This window comes from Hylobates moloch, unplaced genomic scaffold (genome assembly GCF_009828535.3).
Source record: "Hylobates moloch isolate HMO894 unplaced genomic scaffold, HMol_V3 SCAFFOLD_2, whole genome shotgun sequence".
NCBI classification, from domain to species: Eukaryota; Metazoa; Chordata; class Mammalia; order Primates; family Hylobatidae; genus Hylobates; species Hylobates moloch.
Window position 1 is genome coordinate 168926501 of NW_026652277.1, and position 20067 is coordinate 168946567.

Here is a 20067-nt window from a genome sequence, read left to right on the forward strand (position 1 = left end):
AACACCCCTGAGGGCTAGGTGCTAGCAGAGAAGCTTGCTGAGTTGTCTGGGAGGCACTTCCAGTGAGGAAGGTGAATCTTAAAAAGATGAGTTAAGGGTTAGTTAAGGAACCTGGCACATTTGAGGACTTGTAAATAGTTTGATTGGGCAGGAGTAGACCTATTTTTATTTTGTCCTGAAGAGAGACCTCCTGTCTTCTCACGTACACTGAATGTGCACTGTGCTTTTAACCTCTGTTCACATTCTTCTTTCCTGTTAGAAATGCCCCCTCCTCTACTTTATCTACCTATTTAAGGCTTACTTTCAGGTTTTATTTTTCTCTAGAAAGCTTTATCTGACAGTTTTAACTTTTAGCCTGTGTTTATACCTTCTTTGAACTCTTTTTAGCAGTTACAATTAGAACTATATGATTTAACGTTTAAACAGAGACTCTTTTCTCAGGTTGCCCTAGTTAGACTGAAAGCTTCATGAGCCAAGGGCTGTAACTTGAAATTATCTTGTTTTCCATAGTATCTGATAGTGTTCATGTATCGTAAGTACACGTTAGATTCATTAGGGTATATGCATAGATGATTACGTAATGTGACAGGTTAATGAAATAATAAAGAAAACTGTATCCTTGTAGGTGGGGTGCATTCATTCTTAACATTTACTGTGTCCTGCCTAAGGATGGCTGCAGCACCTGCAGATACCACTCTCACTTTCTAAGCGGGAAGAAAAGGGGAAACAGACCTTACCAGCTAAGTCCAGACCTTTTTATCAGAGCAATAGGAGCTCTCCCGGCAACCCCACCCAGCATGTTTCCCCTGCCTCTTGTTGACCAGACCTGTTGCATGGCCTCACTGTTGCCATGGAGGCTGGGAATGCACATGTTGAGCTTTCCAGCCTCTGTAGTAGAAGTAGAGAAGGAAGAATGTGGCTGGGAATGAGACATATTATATCTGGCATATTGCAAGAAATCATTTTAATGAGTTAGAAATTATTCTCTATATAAAAGACCTAAGTGTGTAAAATGGCTGTATTTTGAAATACTATATATTTATTTTCTTTTTTGAGATAGGGTTTTGCTCTGTCACCTAGACTGAAATGCGGTGGTGTGTTGACGGCTTCCTGTAGTCTCAACCTCCTGGGCTCAAGCGATCCTCCTGCCTCAGCCTCCCTAATAACTGGGACTACAGGCATGTGCCACCACATCTGGCTAATTTTTTAAAAATTTTTTGTAGAGTCAGGGTCTCACTATGTTGCCCAGGCTGGTCTTGAACTCCTGGGCTCAGTGATCCTCCCGCCTTGGCCTTGCAAAGTGCTGGGATTATAGGCATTAGCCCTCACACCTGCCCACTATATATTTCTTATGTCAAAAAAATCTTTATCTTGAAAAGTTGTGGAAAAAAGCAACAAGCAAATTATTATTTTTCTCTCTTTATGGGTAACTAAAGCAGAAGTTTAAGAAGACAGTATATGCTTTGCTTCATAAACTGTCTTTGCTGGCCCTTTATCCTGTAGGCGGGGGAGCAGGGTGAGGAGCATCAGGCATGTGAACCACTCCTTCCTGGTCAGCCAGTTTCTGTGCCATTGGTGAGCCTGTGTGATAGTGGAAGCCTAGGCTAAGTGACTTACCAACATTCACAGCTAGTTAGTTTTAGAAAGGCTTAGAGTTTAGTTTTGGCATTACTGTCAATTATCTATATCTCTCTTCTCACAGATGAAAAAACTAGAAACTGTCAGTGTTTTAAAATTATTGCCTATAATGTGCTAGAAGGATCAGGGCAGAGGTGTGTTCTGAGGACTAGGGGAGCCCAAACAAAATCAGTGTTTCTATTAGGAAGGAAGGAAAGAATAGCAATTGAATTGGCAATCAAATTATGTTTAACACAACACCCTTGTCTGGAGACCCACCGAAAACAGCAGATGGAAAAATTCCTTCTTCAGAGAAGGAGGAAATTGGCCACAATATCCTTTGCCATACCCTTCCAAAAATAAAAAGACTGTTAGAATTATTTGCCTTGAAATGTAAACTAAAATGAAGGTGAACCCAAGCTCTAAATACTTTTCCACCTTAGGCCCAGAAGGCCCACCCAGAGATTAACTAGAGCCTTGATATCTAGGCGTGTGACAGCCATGACCGAAGCCGAGCCTGTCTCTCCGGGGATTCTGTTGTTGACTGAAGAGCTGCCCGACAGAAGGAGTGCGAGCGACACCGCAGCCTTCTCTGGTTGCCAGGAAGACTTACCGAATGGGAGCTCTCTTAGCAGGGGGAGGAGAAGCAGTGATTACCAAGTTATGATGCAGAAAGTTTGTGACCTTGGGGGCTTTATTCTGTTATGACATCCACTGTACTCGAAAAACTGAGACACTTAAGCATGTAGGTCAAAGGAAGTAACTTGGTGAGCATTTGGAGCGTCAAATCTAAATCAAAGCTGTGAATTGTTATCTCATTTCCTGGGTCCCTGGCCTCAGAAGTAACCAAGACAATAAACATAATAATACATGATGTAGGAACATGTGATAGCCTTAAGGAAACCACTTAAAAGGACTTATAAGGATTGAAAATATGAAAATGATGGGTGAGATGTGGTAGTTATAGAAGAGACATGAGAGCTCACATGTGCACAATTTGAGTTTCTGCAGAAGAACAAAGAGCAAAGGAGCAGGGAAGCTCTAAGTTTTCATCCTACAGATTAATTATTGAGTATCCAGTGTGTGCCAGGCAGGCACCATGCGGGGACCGAGGAGCTAGTGTCGAGCATAAACTCCCTCTTAGAGTTTAAGAATGGGGTGGGGGGCATGGTGATTTTAGAACCATGTGAACAAGACTACAGCTGAGAAAAATGCCCTCAGGAAAGGCACAGGTCTTTTGTGGACTGCAGTTAGATTCGACTTCGTGTGGAGGTCAGGCTTCTCTGAGGGGGGAGCATTGCAACTTACCGGAAATTTATATACGTTATAATCCAGTTTAGGTAACAGATGAAAAACTGAGACCAAACAATACTATATATTGTAGTTTCTGTAATAAGAGATTGTTTTAAAAAGCTTATAGACTAGAAGGAAATGTACTCAGTTCATGATCATTGTTGCCTCTAGGGAGGAAGAAAAGAGATAGAAGTGAAGAGAGAACAAAGGAGAAACTAACTTTCTGGTGTCTTATTTCTTGTTGAAAAAACGTCTACATGTACCATGGAACTTAAAAATTAAAGAAAAATCAACAGCAACATATCTAAAGCAAATATGACAAAATACTAACATTTGTTTATTCTGGGTGATACTTGTAGAATACTTTTTAGAATTTTTTTTAGCCTCTTTGCTTTTTAATTTATAAAGAGAGAGATCAAGAGAAGCCCCTTTTTGGTAGCAGGTGCAGTCTGTGTGGGAGCCCGGCAAGAGCAAGGAACCCCAGGCAGCCCGTGGGGGCTCTGGCTGCAGGTGGAGAGTAGGCTGGGGGTCCAGAGCAGATGTGAGAGGGACAGTTCAAGGCCATTCCAGGAATGCACATGCAAGTCCTTGGATTAGAGGGTGTAATATACATTCAGAAAGAAGTATAAGGATTCAAAGGAAACATAGGCAGTGAAATGTCAGGACTGGGGTGGATCAAATGTGGACAAGGTGTTGGGAGTGACTGTGGGTGTCCAGCTCCTGCAGCTGGGTGAGTGGTGAAGATGTGAGTCTGGTGAGGAGTTTTAAATTGGGCTGAGGGCATTTGAAAGCCCCAGGCTTGACTTTGCTAAGGGAAAGAGATGGGGAAAAAAAAAAATATATATATATATATATGTATTAATATGTATATATGAGAAAAGGGTGAGGTTCCTCAGACTTTTGGAGGAGATGGGTCTCAAACTCAAAGCACAAGCATTGGGATTTGGAGGAACAGTAGTTCCTCTGCTATACACAAGGGAGGAAGAGAGGATGTAACCCTGTAGGTTTGCATGTTTGGGACCAGGAAGATGAAAGATTTTATACCAAATGACTTCTATTTTTGTGTGGAGAGGTAGAGATCATCTGCTGAGAATGGGTGGGGGTGGGTATTAGCGGTTGGAGGAAAATGGGGAAGTTTCAAACTAGTGGCTCTAGAGAGAAGGAAAGTGAGCTAAGTAGAGATAGAAATATAACTCCCAGAAATGTTATGTGGCTGGTGATTATGATTAGTCCCCCCAGCTTCTTGAGCGTGGGCAGGGGGAATGGGATGGTAGGCTTAAGCCAGCTTTGGGGTCTTGACCAACAGGTGAGATGAAGAGACAGTAAGGGGCTGCAAGGTGCAGGCAGCATCGGGGATGCCAGCATGCTGATAGCAGTGCTGTTGAAAGGATAAGCCCATGGGATCTGAACTGAAGCCAGAGGAAAGCGAACAAAGAAAGGAGTTGTGAGTTGCAGAAAGATGAGCAGTCAGTGGACTAGGGTTCCAGACAGGGCTAAAACAAGTTGCAGTGGTAGTGGTTGAACAAATCTCCTGGAAGGAGGAGAGGAGGCTTTATTATTGGTGTTTGAACTGGTGATTTGGGGATGGAGCAGCTCTGGCAATGACAAGATCTAAGGTGGAACCCCATCAAAAGTGGAGGAAGGGCCACTGCAGATGGAGGCAGTCGGGAAGCTGGACTGAAGAAGCGTTCGGTGGGTTTTCCGCGTGATGCTAAGCCACGGCAGGGTGGCTGAGCCCGAGATGGAGGGAAGACTGTTAGATGAAGGCCGATTAGAAGTCCATAGGTGACAGTCTGAAGAGGGGGCCAGTGGTGTGGCTGATGACATAAATCTTAAAGGGGCAGGGTCTTTTGTTTTGCTTTTTAAAGAAGAATATGTACAAATTATGGTTTAAATGGAGCAGTTGGGGCCGGGTGCGGTGGCTCTCGACTGTAATCCCAACACTTTGGGAGGCCAAGGCTGGTGGATCACCTGAGGTCAGGAGTTCGAGACCCGCCTGGCCAACATGGCAAAACCCCGTCTCTACTAAAAGTACAAAAATTAGCCGGGCATGGTGGTGCACGCGTGTAGTCCCTGCTACTCAGGAGGCTGAGGCAGGAGAATCACTTGAACCTGGGAGGCAGTGGTTGCAGTGAGCCAAGATCACGCCATTGCACTCCAGCCTGGGAAACGGAGCAAGACTCTGTCTCAAGAAAAAAAAAAAGGAGCAGTGGGAACAGGAGGAAGCTGACTTTGCAGCCTTAGAGCATATAGAAAGACCGAGAGTTGGCCAGGCGCGGTGGTTCACGCCTGTAATCCCAGCACTTTGGGAGGCCGAGGTGGGCAGATCGCCTGAGGTCAGGAGTTTGAGACCAGCCTGACCAACATGGTGAAACCCCATCTCTGCTAAAAATACAAAATTAGCCAGGTGTGATGGCGCATGCCTGTAATCCCAGCTACTGGGGAGGCTGAGGCAGGAGAATCGCTTGAACCCGGGAGGTGGAGGTTGTGGTGAGCCAAGATCTCGCCATTGCACTCCAGCCTGGGCAACAAGAGGAAACTCCATCTCAAAAAAAAAAAAAAAAAAAAAAAAAGAAAAAGATAGTTTGCCCCTTGGGGGCCGCAAGGAAGAAGCTGTCCTCAGGAAGGAAAAACACAGAGATGGGGGAGCTCACCAAGAAGTGAAAGGGTGGTTCTGAGCCTGGCGTTGAGGATGGTAGACCCATGAATTACAGATTCTGCACACACAACTCTAGTCATAACAGACCCAGAACTGCAGTCACACCACACACCTGGAGGGTGGAGGACTCAGACACAGTGAACGATACAGCAGAAGAGAGTTGTCTTGAAATAAAGAATAGACTTCAGATTTGCCTACTGAAAGTTATTACCAGATCTCAGAAAAATATCTTTCCCAACAGTGAAGTCCGAGATACAGCCTGGTGAAAACACCGAAACCTAGGATAGAGAAAGGAATCCTGTAAACATCTGAGTGTGGAAACCCGAGTGTAGTCACCTTCAGGATGTGGGAGAGCAGTGGTGGGTGGGCGCTCAGGCTGGCGACAGACTGCTTCACGCTGAGTCACAGTCGGGGTTGGAAGGGAGTGGAGTGATGTCTGAAAAGTTCCGAGAGAGAGAGAATGTGTGACTCAAATATCTCCTACCCCGTCAAGCTATTCTTTTAAGTAAAGGAGTCCATAGACAGAGTTGTTCTAGAAGGCGGCCATTGCAGACCTGTTGAGAAAAACTGCTTGATAGTTGAACCCTGCTGATCACAGGATAAATCCAAAGGAGGATTTAAGAACAGGGAGGCTGTTGTAATAGTACTTGTGGTGGGCATAAATCCCACTTCAGAACAACTGGATATTTTGGTTTTAGATCATCATTTATATGTTGCAAGCCTTGAAAGCATTTTATCACACAAATCTGGATGTTAGGAAGGGGTGATGTGAAGAAGGGTGTTGACGTCCTCCTCTCTGCACATAAGGCACCATCTCAAGCTGAAGTAGGTCATTAAGATCCTAACCTCTTAAAGGAATAATATTGACAGTACATTCATAATGAAAAGTTCTGGGTGCTGTCTTTTGATTTTTTCCCCTTTATTGTAGATTGTGAACATTTTTCTTGTTAGGATTTTGAAGGGGTTGTCAATAGTATGTTAAATTGCTGGGGAGTTAGCTTTGTGATTTTTTTTAAAAAATCCTCATTTAGACCTCAGCTAACAGTGGTGAGAACCTTGCTTCTCTCAATGCGGCGTGCCTGTGACATCCCCCTCCCACCTTACCCTGCTGATGTGTAGCTTTCAGGTGAGAGCACTGAGTTGCCAAGTTCCACTCTCAAATGTCTCCCTTTACTTTTTGTATTTTAAGGTGTATTTTGATTACATGAGAAGCTGGATCCAAATGCTACAGCAATTACCTCAAGCATCCCATAGTTTAAAAAATCTGTTAGAAGAAGAATGGAATTTCACCAAAGAAATAACTCATTACATACGGGGAGGAGAAGCACAGGCCGGGAAGCTTTTCTGGTAGGAATTCTTGTGCTTCTGAACGCAACACTCCCACCTTCTCGCTCTCACACCATTTACTCATGGATTCTCTCCTATGCGTTTGTACGTTTAGTTACATGAAAATTGCAGTTATCCATATCTCATATGTGCGCCCTCTTCCAAGTTTTGAGTGGTATTTCTCAATCAGGTGTGATTTTTTTCCCCTTGGGGACATTGGGCAGTATCTGGAGACACTTGATGGTCATGACTGGGAAGATGCTCCTGGCAGCGAGTGGACAGTGGGGAGGGAGGCTGCTGCGCATTCACGGCACACAGAACGGCCCCACAACAGAATTATCCACTCAGATGTGAGCTTTGAATTTGAGAAATTCTGCCCTAGAATAAACCCTTTTTTCCCCCAATAAAAGGAAGGAGATTTTAAGTCCCTCAAGAGTAGAATATCCCCGCATATGTCAGTCTTGGTGGGGACATACAGAACTTAAGAAGTATTTTAGATAAAGTATTTTTACTGCCACTGTTTGGGGAATGTAGTGCTCATCACAGACTCTATGAGTTTGGTGTATGTAGGGTGAAGGAATAGAAGTATAAACAAGGGGGAATCATGAAGAGAGCAGTGCAGTCACAGGGCTGAACTGGTCTGTCAGTTCTAGGAAATAAACATCTTGCATGCAAGCTTGGGATCGCTGGGCACAGGCTGCGTCTCCATGGTCTTTGCTGGTGGCCGCTGCACCTCGGACTTGCTTTGGCTCAGATGAGGATCAGTGTTCTTCTGTGCTTTAGATTCTGCTGCTGTCTGTTGGCACCACCTTCTCCCACTTGTTTCATCAGGCATTTTATTTTTTCTCTATCCCTTTTATAAAGTCTTATAAGAGCACACCTATTCTAGTCCTGGACCCCATTGCATTTTGTCTGTTGTATTAGAACAGCAGCTTCTGCTGCCTACCCTGTCTCCCGGTTCTGTCGGTGTGACTTCTGCAGGACTCTGGCTTTAGCTTTGTTCTTGACTCTGCTGATCTCTCCTATGTTCAGTCTCTCAGAATCTTGTATCCACTTCTCTGTTCTAATGGCCAGTTCTTTTTACATCCTCTGTCTTTATTTGGAGTGGACAGTGAACTTGCTCTCCTCTCATAACTCCATCCATCAGGCTGTGATCCCCAGGCTGTCTTTGCTTGTCTGTTCAGCTTGGTGCCCATAGTCAGCCTTTTTTAAAAAGGCATTCATTGTCATTCGCAACATCTTTCCCCCCTTACTTTTCCATGATTCTGCTTTGCCTAATTCCTTCTGTTTGCATTTTCTGTTTCCAACCTGTCAAGCTTTGGTGAAGAAATGTTTTTAAAAGTTACTGTTCAGTTTCACTACAAATTCATGTTGTTTAATGTCACTGTACCCTCACTTCCTCTTGTCAGTCTTTGTGTTTCTATCTTTTGCTTGTCCTTCAGATTCCCTAGAGTGCAGTCTCTGGCCTTTGCCTTCATGATCCTTGCTCTGAGAAGCTTTTTCATTCCCCCTTCTTGTGAGCAGTCCGCTTTTATTCTAGTTCTCAACTCCAATTTTTATCTGTTGTATTAGAGCAGCAGCTCCTACTTCAAACACTGTTTCTCCCAGGGTCAGTCAGTGTTGGAATCAACCCTGACTCCTTTATTCCCTGCACACACTACCTCGACTCTTTTCGGCTGTCTTTTGAGTGTATATCCAGCATCTGACCTCTGCCTCTCAAGCACTCCACACTTCACTCTTCCCAGGTTGTCATTTCTCACGTATGTTATTGCAGTAGCTCTCTAAACAGTCTCCCTACTTCTGCCTGAAGCCTCCTAGAGTTTATTCTCAACACCACAGCCTGAATGGTCTGGTTAAAGTGTGTGTTAGACCGTTGTCTTCTCTCAGTTTCCCAGTGGCTCCCCATCTTAGTCAGGAAACGTAAGACCGCCTAACAGTGGCCCGCAAGGCCTGACATTGTCCTATTTCTCATCACGTCTTTGTCCTCCTTCTAGACCCTCCTGTGCTCGCTTCCCAGCCACAGTGGCTTCCTCACTGTCTCAGGCCAGGCATGTTCCAGCCTCAGGCCCTTTTCACCAGCTAGCCCCTCTCCATGGAGTGCTCTTCCTCCCAGTTATTTTCATGACTTGTTTCCCCACTTCCTCAGGTCTTTATCCAGATGTTACCTTCTCAGTATATTTAAGATGGAAATTCCTACCCACAACTCCTTAGTTTTTTCTCTGTTCCTTTTCTCCATAGCACTTACCAATAACCTGAAATACATTTCCCTTTCTTGTTTTATGTATTGTTCTTCTCCATCCACTGGAGGGCTTTTACCTGTTTTGTTTGCTGCTGCTTAGTACATAATAGGCACTCAATCTTTGTCGAGTAAGTACATTCTAGTATTTCTGTATAATGTTCTTTTTAAAAGCATGTTTCCAATCAGACCCCTTTCCCAATCAGATATTTTACTCTGTTTGCTTATCAGACGCCAGACTAATGAGCATGACATCCATTGCCCTCCACAGCATGGCCCCAGGACTTTCCCCTGTCCCTTTGTAGCCTAAATACCCGCTACTCTTCAGATGGGATGATTTTCTTTTTTCACGCACATGCTTGCTTGACCACATCTTCATGCTTTTTAATCATATTTATTGTTCTTCCTGGACTTTCCTTCCGCCTTTTCCATTTTCTTCCTCGCACATTTTCCTCTTCCCACTGTTAGTCCACCTGTTAAAATTCTGCATTTGCCTGCAAGGCCCATCGCAGGGCTTTCTGGACATGAAGCCATGCCTTCAGCTGGGTCTGAAACTGCCTTCGGGGTTGGTCTTTCTCCTCCTCCGACAAGCCTAGCACTTACCTCCTGCCGCATCTGATACTGCTTCTATGCTTACCTGCTCTCTGTTACTAGATCATAAGTTTTTTTCCTTGAACATCCTAAGTCAGTAAACTGTTGTTGAATTTTACTTCACTCATTTAGATTCATTTTATATACTGGGGTGTACATTTTGACACTAGTATTTAGAATTGTGTACTCACTGAGAAGGATCAGCCAGATAGTGTTTCATGTTTATTGACTATACAAAGCTAATTGTGGGGGAAATTTGTAAAAACAGTTGCATTTAAGGAATTCCCTTCCCCCCTTATCCTGTCATTTAGTCTGAGGCCATTTTAGACCATTTTTAATATTTAAGATGGAAATAACATTGGTGTACTAATCCCATAGCTGCTATGAATACAGTTTAAGATTTTGAGGTTTATGGTGAGATACTGTGGTAATAGAGCAAAGGTAGGTACGTGCCATAATCCAGATTCCTATTTTTCCACATCCAGGGTTTTATATTAAAAGAAGAGAAATTTTTCATTTTTGATTTTTAAACCGTCAGAGCAGTAGCTGAGCCTTTCAAGTTTCTCAGTCAAGAATTAGGCTATGAGTAGGGACAGTTTTTCTTCTCTGTTTTATTTTTATTTTTGTTCCCTTAGTGACATTGCAGGAATGCTGCTGAAATCTACAGGAAGTTTTTTAGAATTTGGCTTGCAGGAGAGCTGTGCTGAATTTTGGACTAGTGCGGATGACAGCAGTGCTTCTGACGAAATCAGGTTGGAGTTAGGCTTCCTTTCCTCTTCCACTTCTTATCTCGTAGTTTTCTTCCTCATGGTGAGATCCTAGAAGGAGCCTTGTTCAAACCAAATTGTGTTGGCCTGGAAGAATTTGGGCAGTAGATGTAAAAGGATTTATTTATAACTGTCTTGTCTTTTCATGTGATTTCTTAATTATGGTTTTATGTGAAATTTTCTTTGAAGGGGAACTTAGAATTTATTTAATGTGATAAAAATAGTGCCAACTGGCTGGGTGTGGTGGCTCACGCCTGTAATCCCAGCACTTTGGGAGGCCAAGATGGGTGAATCACGAGTTCAGGAGTTCAAGACCAGCCTGGCCAAGATGGTGAAACCTCGTCTCTACTAAAAATACAAAAAAAATTAGCTGGGCGTGGTGGCACGCGCCCGTAATCCCAGCTATTTGGGAGGCTGAGGCAGATAATTTCTTGAACCCAGGAAGCAGAGGTTGCAGTGAGCCAAGATCGTGCCACTGCACTCCAGCCTGGGTGACAGAGCAAGACTCCGTAAAAAAAAAAAAAAAAAAAAAAAAACTAAAGATAGAGAAAGTTGACTAAAAAAAATGAGTAGAATTTTGTTTATTTACATTGTCTGAGATGCCTTTTATATTAGTTTCTGTTCTTAAAAAAATCTGTGTAGTGGTCCATTAATGCATTTTAATGACATTTGGTACATTTTTATTCTTAGTGCATTCCTTCTGTTGAACTTTAAACTTAAGTGTGTGAAACTATGGTTTCTCTGTTTAATTTCCTCCAATTCTGTGCAGATAGTATTTAGGTCGAACCTGTTGAAATTGCTCTTTGTGGTATATATGTCAGGCATATAGCAACTTTATGGCCATAGAATCAGCAAGGTCATATGAGTCAAACTTAGCGAATGCTCAAATAGAACTGACTTCTCCAAAGCTAAAATGTTTTCGCTCACCATTCAAGGTTTGATGAAAAACACATTTTGAGTTTCAGAACACCTGGTATGTTTTTATGCCAAGGTTAAAGAAGTTCCCACATGGGTTCTCACCTCGGAAAATATTGAATAGCTGAGAAATGGAATAAATAAGTTTGTAGGTCTTACAGTTTTGAGAGCTAACATGGTGGGTTCAAAATAACCCCAAGCATGTAGATTCCAAAGAAACATGAGAAAGCAGGAATGAAGATGGGGAACTAGAGAGCGGCTCCAGTTCAGGGGGCCATGGGCAGTGGTGTGCTGGAGCTGCTTCTCCTGGCTTGAGAGCTGATCATGCACATCTCTTCCCATTCATTGCTCAGTGACACTGTACTGCTGCCTTGACATTAGCTATGATGGGAGTATTTACACCACAGAAATCAGTGTGCACTGCATAAGATAGTAATTTAGGGGCAGCCAGTTGTTAAATATTTCCCAGATCACACTGTATGTATTTCTTTTTAGATTATGAGCCAGGAGTTAAGAACTTAACCTTAAACTCCAAGAAATGATCATAATGAAATCTTAAGAAAATTGAGCTTCCTATTATTTGAAGGTTATTAAATGTGCCCTGCTTACATTGAAAGGATATGAATATTTTCTACAAAACTGTCAGGAGCAGGCTTCTGAATGTTTTGGCTACATCTTCAGTAATTGTTCATTCCCATTTAAAAAATCCGCAGTCTTTATTTATTACTGTGATTTGGAATTTGCTTCATCTTTATTGTTAAATCCCTCTTGCACCTCTGGAATATTCCCTAATGTGTTCTAACTGGACTTGAATCCACTTGGCAGGAGGTCTGTTATAGAGATCAGCCGAGCCCTGAAGGAGCTCTTCCATGAAGCCAGAGAAAGGGCTTCCAAAGCACTTGGATTTGCTAAAATGTTGAGAAAGGTGAGCTTGCAATCCTGATTAATTAGTACCTTTTTTCTTATTTTTCTTTTATCTTATTTTTTTAATGCTAACCATAAAGAAGTTTCTTTGTAACTGTGATCCTAGGACCTGGAAATAGCAGCAGAATTCAGGCTTTCAGCCCCAGTTAGAGACCTCCTGGATGTTCTGAAATCAAAACAGTATGTCAAGGTAAGTACTTCAAATGGTGTGATTGAAACATTTTGCCTTTCCTTCTTTATTCTAAAACGGGCAAACTTTTTCTTGAAGGCCCAGATAGTAAATACTATAGGCTCTGAAGGCTGTACCACAACCCCAGTTGTAAGACTGTCCTGTAATTCACCAGTGGAATAATGAAACAGTCTTTTTCATACTTGACTTATTAACTTGTCTTCAGAGTCTAGATAAATAATAAAAAGTTTACTCATGCTGTTTATTAATTTAGTTACACATATTTAAAGTAATGTATGTAAGGAGATAATATTCATTTTAAATAATGGTTTTGTTTTTCACCCTTATATTTCCTGATGCAGTTCAAAGGTTTTACAGTGAATCTTTGACATCAAGATCCTGGTCATCACTAGAGCCACTTTTTGAGTCAGCAACTTTACGCCACTTTAAGTTGTTTGAGATTTAGCACTGTTAGAATCCGTATGTGATGTCATCACTGGACATTTTATCCCAAGCCCACGGTTGTATCCCACTCCCATACTGAGAGTGGGAGGGATGACCTGCACTGTGCCACCACATGTGTACCCTTTGAGAAATTGATCTCAAAGAGCCTTCTTGTGATGACCCTCCGACTCCCTGCCCTGGAATAATTAGAGAATCTGTATTAACAATTTTTGCCTTTTTCCCAAGCCAGGTGACTTTCTGTAAGCATCACAAACTAGCAGTGGTTGAGGTTTTTTCAGGCTGTCTTGCCTCCGCATCGAGTATTTTCTTTGTTGTTGAAAATAAAGCAGTGAGGAGGATGTCCAGTAATTGGGGAGACTCTGTTAGGCCTCTCCTCCAGTGCATTCACAGACTCTCCTCCTCCTGCCTCCTTCAGTCACACTGAAGCCGGCTACCTGCAGCTCCCTCACTGCTCCAATTCAAGCCCTTCCCACATCCCCTTTCCCAAACCTGCCTCTCCTTTACTAGGTTTGTTTTAAATAACATATTTCTCTAATGTACAGTGTTCCTTAAGATTTGGGATTATTTCTTTTGCAGATACAAATTCCTGGGTTAGAAAACTTGCAAGTGTTTGTTCCAGACACTCTTGCTGAGGAGAAGAGTATTATTTTGCAGTTACTCAATGCAGCTGCAGGAAAGGACTGTTCAAAAGATTCAGATGACGTACTCATCGATGCCTATCTGCTTCTGACCAAGCACAGTGATCGAGCCCGTGATTCAGAGGACAGCTGGGGCACCTGGGAGGCACAGCCTGTCAAAGTCGTGCCTCAGGTGGAGACTGTTGACACCCTGAGAAGCATGCAGGTACATCTCATCTCCAACTTTTCAGCAGTGTTACTTAAAGGACTTTTAGTAAGAATGAGGGGTTTGACTACCATAGTAATCACAAGTATATACTTCCCAAAAATATGCCTCAATGTGTTAATAGGTCATTTTGCAGCATAATTTGTACAATATATCATTCTGTTAAGTTAAATTATACTGGAATATTTGAAATAAACCATCTATCTGGTTTATACCTTTTCTTAGTTCAGTCATATAGTTAGATCTGTGGAGCTATGATCTAAAAGGAATTATGTCACTAATATAATTTGTAGTTCTAGAAATCCCAGTTCTCCAAGTACTCAGGTTTACTGGTTATTTAATTTTAATTTTTTGTAGTGAAGGCTATCCCCTCCCTACCTAACAGGGACCTCGTGACAGTTTATATAACTCATTAGTTATAAACTATGAGAAGCTTTCTCATTTATCTGTGTTCAGCTTAGGAACAGTCATAGTGAGTGTTCATATGCACCATGAGCTCAGCCTCACCAGAACTGAGTATACACTGGCTGCTGTATCCCTCACCCCAGCAACTCTGCTTTTATATTCCGTCTCAGTGAATGGGTCCGCGTTCACTCACATGTTTAAACCAGAAGTGTGACAGCTAATACAAATTCAGCCTCCCGTCTTTCCAGTTGATACCTTGCCCTGGCAAGCCAGAAGCATTTCCAGTAAATGATCCTTTCCCTGCATCCCCAGAGCAGCTGCTATAGTCAGCACTTTACCATCCCTCTCCTGAACTATTGCAGTTTCTGACTTTGAGTTTCCTTGCTTCAAACCTCACCTTCCTTCTGTCTCTCCAATTCTGTGTTTGTTTTTGTACTTCTGGAATGATCATTATAATACATCTGATTGCATCACAGATCTACTTAAAATACTGCAAGGATTCTTTATCTCTTGAAGAACAAAAGTAATAAAGTCTTGATTTCTTAATGTTTTATATAAGGCCCCTCATCTGATTTCTGTCTTATTCCTACATTTTCCTTCTTCACATGCTGCTCCAATACACACACACACATGCACACACACACACACGCACTCGCACACACTCTGCACTAGCAGTACTGAACTACTTGAAGTTCTAGGATATCTCAAAGATGTCATGCCTGCAGTCCCAAAGGGTTCTTCTCCATGGTGCTGAGTATCCCAGCTGTCAATGCCCACTGAAGTGTGTTGCTGTGTAGGAGAAGCTTTGTTTAAAAATGACTTTCTGATCAGATGGTTGTTGGCCTGGTATCCCTGAGATTGGCATTGTCTTTGGACTGGTGTTGAACTAGAATAACAACTAATAGCTGGGTTGGTTTTTATGTCCTGTGCTTGATTTTCCTCCCAGGTGGATAATCTTTTACTAGTTGTCATGCAGTCTGCCCATCTCACAATTCAGAGAAAAGCTTTCCAGCAGTCCATTGAGGGACTTATGACTCTGTGCCAGGAGCAGACATCCAGTCAGCCGGTCATCGCCAAAGCTTTGCAGCAGCTGAAGGTACTACACTGTCCTCTACATTAGCTGAGATTTTTCCTTTTTGATAAAAGTCAGTGTGTGGTAATGTGTGTAAGGTAATATCATCCAAGGAACTTGAGCTCTTAAATTGCCCGCCCACTCACCTCTCTTCCCAATACATATTTTCTTATGTCTAAACTACAGATTCTGAGATTCTTCCTGAAGCTGTAGAATTATAATTGGAAAGGACAGAGAATTGAACTTTATGTGACTTATTCATAATGGCTACATGACTGGTTAGTGGCAAAGTTGAAAATGTAGTAATTTAGGTCTCTTCATTCCCAGTGTAAATTTCATTCTCCTTTCACAATCGCCAGTATTTACTAGAGGTACTCCATATCAGCAGTGTGTAATAGAAGATTGAGTTATTGTTTTGTTTAATAAATAATTCAACCAAATTAAATATAATAGAAAAAAGTTGCAGAGAAGCACAAAGACCTTTCAAAGTTTATGACAAGCCCCAGCCTGGCTGTCTTTTTCCATTATTTTCTGGTTTTGACACTTTCTATTTTGTATCCCGTTTATCAGTCTTGATCTCATCCACACTTTTCCAGGCCATCAGTTATGTCTTCTCACTCACATTAAGGCTTAACTTCTTGAAGAAGAAACACTCTCTGAAGTTACAAGTCATTTCGTAAACATTTGTTTTTCTTCTGTCAGTCTGATTTGTCTAATTTATCTATAAACATTTATTAGCTAAATATTTAGGTTATCTCTCTCTATAGATTGCTGGAAGAATATTTTGTAACCATAGTAAGGGGATTGCCTGATGGAGACCTTGTGTGCACTCGTGTGTAAGGGTGGGTAGAAAGGGAGACCAATTTGGAGCTATTGTGGTATTGCTGACAGAGGTGATGAAAGCTCGAGCTAGGGCAGGGCTTCTTAGCCTCTTCAATGTGGACGTTTGGGCCAGTAATTCTTTGTCATGGAGGTCTGTCCTGTGCATTGTAGGACGTTTAGCAGCATCCCTGGCCTCTACTCACCATATCCCAGTAGTTCCACTTTTTCCTCCAAATTTCGACCATCAAAAACTCTCTGGACAATGTCTCCAGACGTTGAGGGGAGGGGGAAAAATCTGCCCCAGAAGAGAACCCCTGGACTAGGGAGTAGCAGGGAAATGAGGACAGCATGATTCGAGGAGGCCATCTAGAAGTACATGGACTTTTTCACTCTGTGGAATTGCACCCATACTTAGGGTTGAGCAACCGTCCAAGAGGAGAAAACAACAGGTGGTTGATGTATAAAAATATTGAAGATAAAAGCATCTATTCCAAGAGCAGATTATAACTAGACTGTCATTTTAAATGCATTTTTTTCTCTTCTATTTAAGAATGCCAAATAAAATGACATAACTTCTTCTATATTTGGTAATTCCTTTACCAAGTGGCTGACTTGTTTGTAGTGGTTAATGTCTGTGTGATGATGAACGAAATCTTCCTTTAAAATGTGGTGTTGTATGATTTGCTTCATTTTGCATTAATCATGGTTTGGACTCTTTAGAATGATGCATTGGAGCTATGTAACAGAATAAGCAATGCCATTGACCGCGTGGACCACATGTTCACATCAGAATTTGATGCTGAGGTTGATGAATCTGAATCTGTCACCTTGCAACAGTACTACCGAGAAGCAATGATTCAGGGGTACAATTTTGGATTTGAGGTAGGTTCAAAATAAGAGGAAACACATGGTACAATTTAGTAATTGCTTGATAACTTACAGAAAGTTTTTGGAACCTTTTACAGTAAATCTAATATTGTAATCACAGTTTAATCAAGAATATCATCTTACATCACTGCTGTATATCAGAGATGTTAGTTTACTTTTAAACTGTTAGGTAATTGTCCAACTTTTATTTTGTGATAACAGCCATCTACTTATATTTTAAAACTTTAAAGAGATGTTTTATATCATAAAAGCACATTCTTAATTTAAACTCAGGAGTAAAACATTTATGAAACTGCATTTTGAAACACTATACTTTCCATAATTCTTCATAATATTCAAAATATAGAAATTTTAATTGGATGTCACTTTTTGCTTTTAGAAAACATTTTAAACAGACATGGCATTATAGTGTGTGATATTATTTAATGATCATTTCCTTAATTTTGATATACATGAAATCTTCTTACAGTATCATAAAGAAGTTGTTCGTTTGATGTCTGGGGAGTTTAGACAGAAGATAGGAGACAAATATATAAGCTTTGCCCGGAAGTGGATGAATTATGTCCTGACTAAATGTGAGAGTGGTAGAGGTACAAGACCCAGGTAATGACCAAGTAGGATGTTTTTGAAACGCGTCATGTGGGGTTGGTGGTATTTGTTCATATATGTTCTGTGGGATTCTTTTCGAGCAGACGACACAGAAGGGAACACTCTAAACTCTTTGGTGATCAGGTTTTTTTTTAATGGAAAAATATACAGAGAAAACTGCTTTTTTAAAAAATTTGTTCCAAATTGGAGTTACCTTTAAGGGAACTCATGTTCATGTTCTCCTTTGACAAGTCTTCCTGATGACTAATGTATTTTCCTCCCTCATGAAATTTGTTCATTAAGAAACCATGTTGGAATTTGCAGGGGTAAAATGGGTGAATCATCTGTGAGGCTCAATAGTAGCTCCACTAAAGTAAACATAGTTATTAAAGTGTCATGACTGTGTGAAACATAGCTGAGTGTTCTGTAATTTGTAATGGAGGGATAGCATGGGGCACTTTTTAAAAGTCATTAAGCAATTTCTCCAAGTTAGAGAAAACACATTTGCTGCATCTGAGATTCAAAGTAGGAACTTTGTGTTATAAAACTCATAAATAATTGTTGAATTACAGATGGCACCTATCATGTCTAAAATCCTCTTCCATGCTTCCCTTGGTTTCAAAACAATTAAATTTCAAAAAGTTATTCTCCTTTCCAAAAGGTCACACTGTAAACTTACTGAACCCAAGCAAAAAAATGTGTTGTGTCCTAAATAGTAATTATAATTATGTTACTTTTCAATATTGTACAGGCTAAAACTGCTACAGCATTTTCTTGGTTGTTATGTGATTACGGAACTTTTTCATGTACCAGGTGGGCGACTCAAGGATTTGATTTTCTACAAGCAATCGAACCTGCCTTTATTTCAGCTTTACCAGAAGATGACTTCTTGGTATGGAATATTCTAAAGTTTTTTTCATTATAAAATAAGCCAGTCACTCCTTATTTTCTGGTTGTATATGTTTTATATGTAATAGTGGTTTGTAAATATTTTTCGTGTAATGATAATGCTGGGAAATTAAAGTACTCCTCATAGCAGAGTAAGATTTTTTTTCTTTTTGTTTGTAACATTAGTGTTCAACTAAGTGAATGTCTAGTTTGTAAACCCTGGCCCTTCTAAACTATTTGTTAGATTTATATTTTTACTGCCATCATAGCTGCTGCTTTGGGGCAGAACAAGGATTAGCTCTTTTACCTCAGTGTGCATCATTTGAGAGCATCATGCTCGTGTTAAATATTATCACTGTTAGTCTGATAAGTGTCATCAGATTAGCATGATGTTGCTCAAAGTGTGAATTCATTTATTTTATTTTCCCAATAATAGAGACGATTACATGAAAAGTTCTTTGCTTGTACACGTTATTGTGTTACGGGAAATTGACAGCTAATTTGCTTTTACTTATAAAAATGAAATACACTGTATTATTTTAAATTACATACAATTTGTGTTTATACCTATTTTCTTTTAAACTAACTGAAAATATTTTGGGTAGCATGTTTTTAAAAATATACTGAAAATTAATTTGTGCTACTTACGTAATTAAGAAAGTATGCATGTTTTCTCTTTACCTTTCCCATTTTCTTACGGTTTCTAGAGTTTACAAGCCTTGATGAATGAATGCATTGGCCATGTCATAGGAAAACCACACAGTCCTGTTACAGGTTTGTACCTTGGTAAGACAGCCGTTACAGCATTTCTTCTGGAACATGATGATTTGAGTAGACAAATCCTCTTGTAATTGCAGTGGTTTAAAATGGTATAAGAGGTGTCTTAACGGTATTCACGAAAACGACAGTGAGAGGGACAGAATGAGGTGTGTAGACAGAGAACTCCACAGAAACCTTTCTAAATCTGACAGGAAGATTAAAATGTCAGCCATAAGCTATTCCATGCTAGCCAGCAGTATTCAATTATACATTTTTTTCTATACCAAAACTACTATTCTTTTTTCCCCCTTACCATCTTTTCTGATGGGGAGGAAAGACTGGAAGAGGGCGTTGTCTGCCAAGCAGCAGACAACTTCCCTGTCCCCCCTTCCTCACCTTTGAGGAGAGCAGTGTCCATTTCTCCACAGCTTTCCCAAGTACCCACCTTCCCACCAGCTGTAGTAATTCTGATTTGGTTTTGCTGTTTAAAAAATCAAGTTATGCTGCTATATATATTCAATTACAATTTTTGATTACAGTTTATGTACAATTTTACAGTCACATTGAATGAGTAACACTTTTATAGTATATGCTGAAATACTGAAAACAAAATATATGTCAAAAAAAGCTATGTCTTATGCCGTTCTTGAGATAGTTTGTGAATAAAACAAAACTGTATTTGTAAGTAATAAACACCCAAAAAAGAAAACTTAGAAATTTTATGCAATTTAAATTACGCAAAATATAATTCATAAATGGTAAATTTATTGAACACCAACTGTATTTCATATAGGGTACTTGCTAGCTGCAGAAAATTAAGTAGAATGGGTTTTAATTGTT

At 40.8% G+C, this 20067-nt stretch overlaps 1 protein-coding gene across 6 annotated transcripts in view; it reads left to right on the plus strand.

Moving 5' to 3' along the window:
• Window positions 1-20067, plus strand: part of MAP3K4 (mitogen-activated protein kinase kinase kinase 4) — a 125458-nt gene that overhangs the window by 82757 nt on the left and 22634 nt on the right. For 3 of the 6 annotated variants that reach the window (XM_032161973.2, XM_032161993.2, XM_058435647.1), the window contains exons 6-15: window positions 6759-6916; window positions 10358-10474; window positions 12230-12329; window positions 12435-12518; window positions 13539-13805; window positions 15157-15306; window positions 16825-16986; window positions 17462-17595; window positions 18394-18472; window positions 19176-19254. In XM_032161973.2, the coding sequence (XP_032017864.1) occupies window positions 6759-6916; window positions 10358-10474; window positions 12230-12329; window positions 12435-12518; window positions 13539-13805; window positions 15157-15306; window positions 16825-16986; window positions 17462-17595; window positions 18394-18472; window positions 19176-19254 (1330 nt within the window). The remainder of the gene's footprint in view (window positions 1-6758; window positions 6917-10357; window positions 10475-12229; window positions 12330-12434; window positions 12519-13538; window positions 13806-15156; window positions 15307-16824; window positions 16987-17461; window positions 17596-18393; window positions 18473-19175; window positions 19255-20067) is intronic. The other 3 variants (XM_032161985.2, XM_032162001.2, XM_058435646.1) reach the window with 2 other exon arrangements.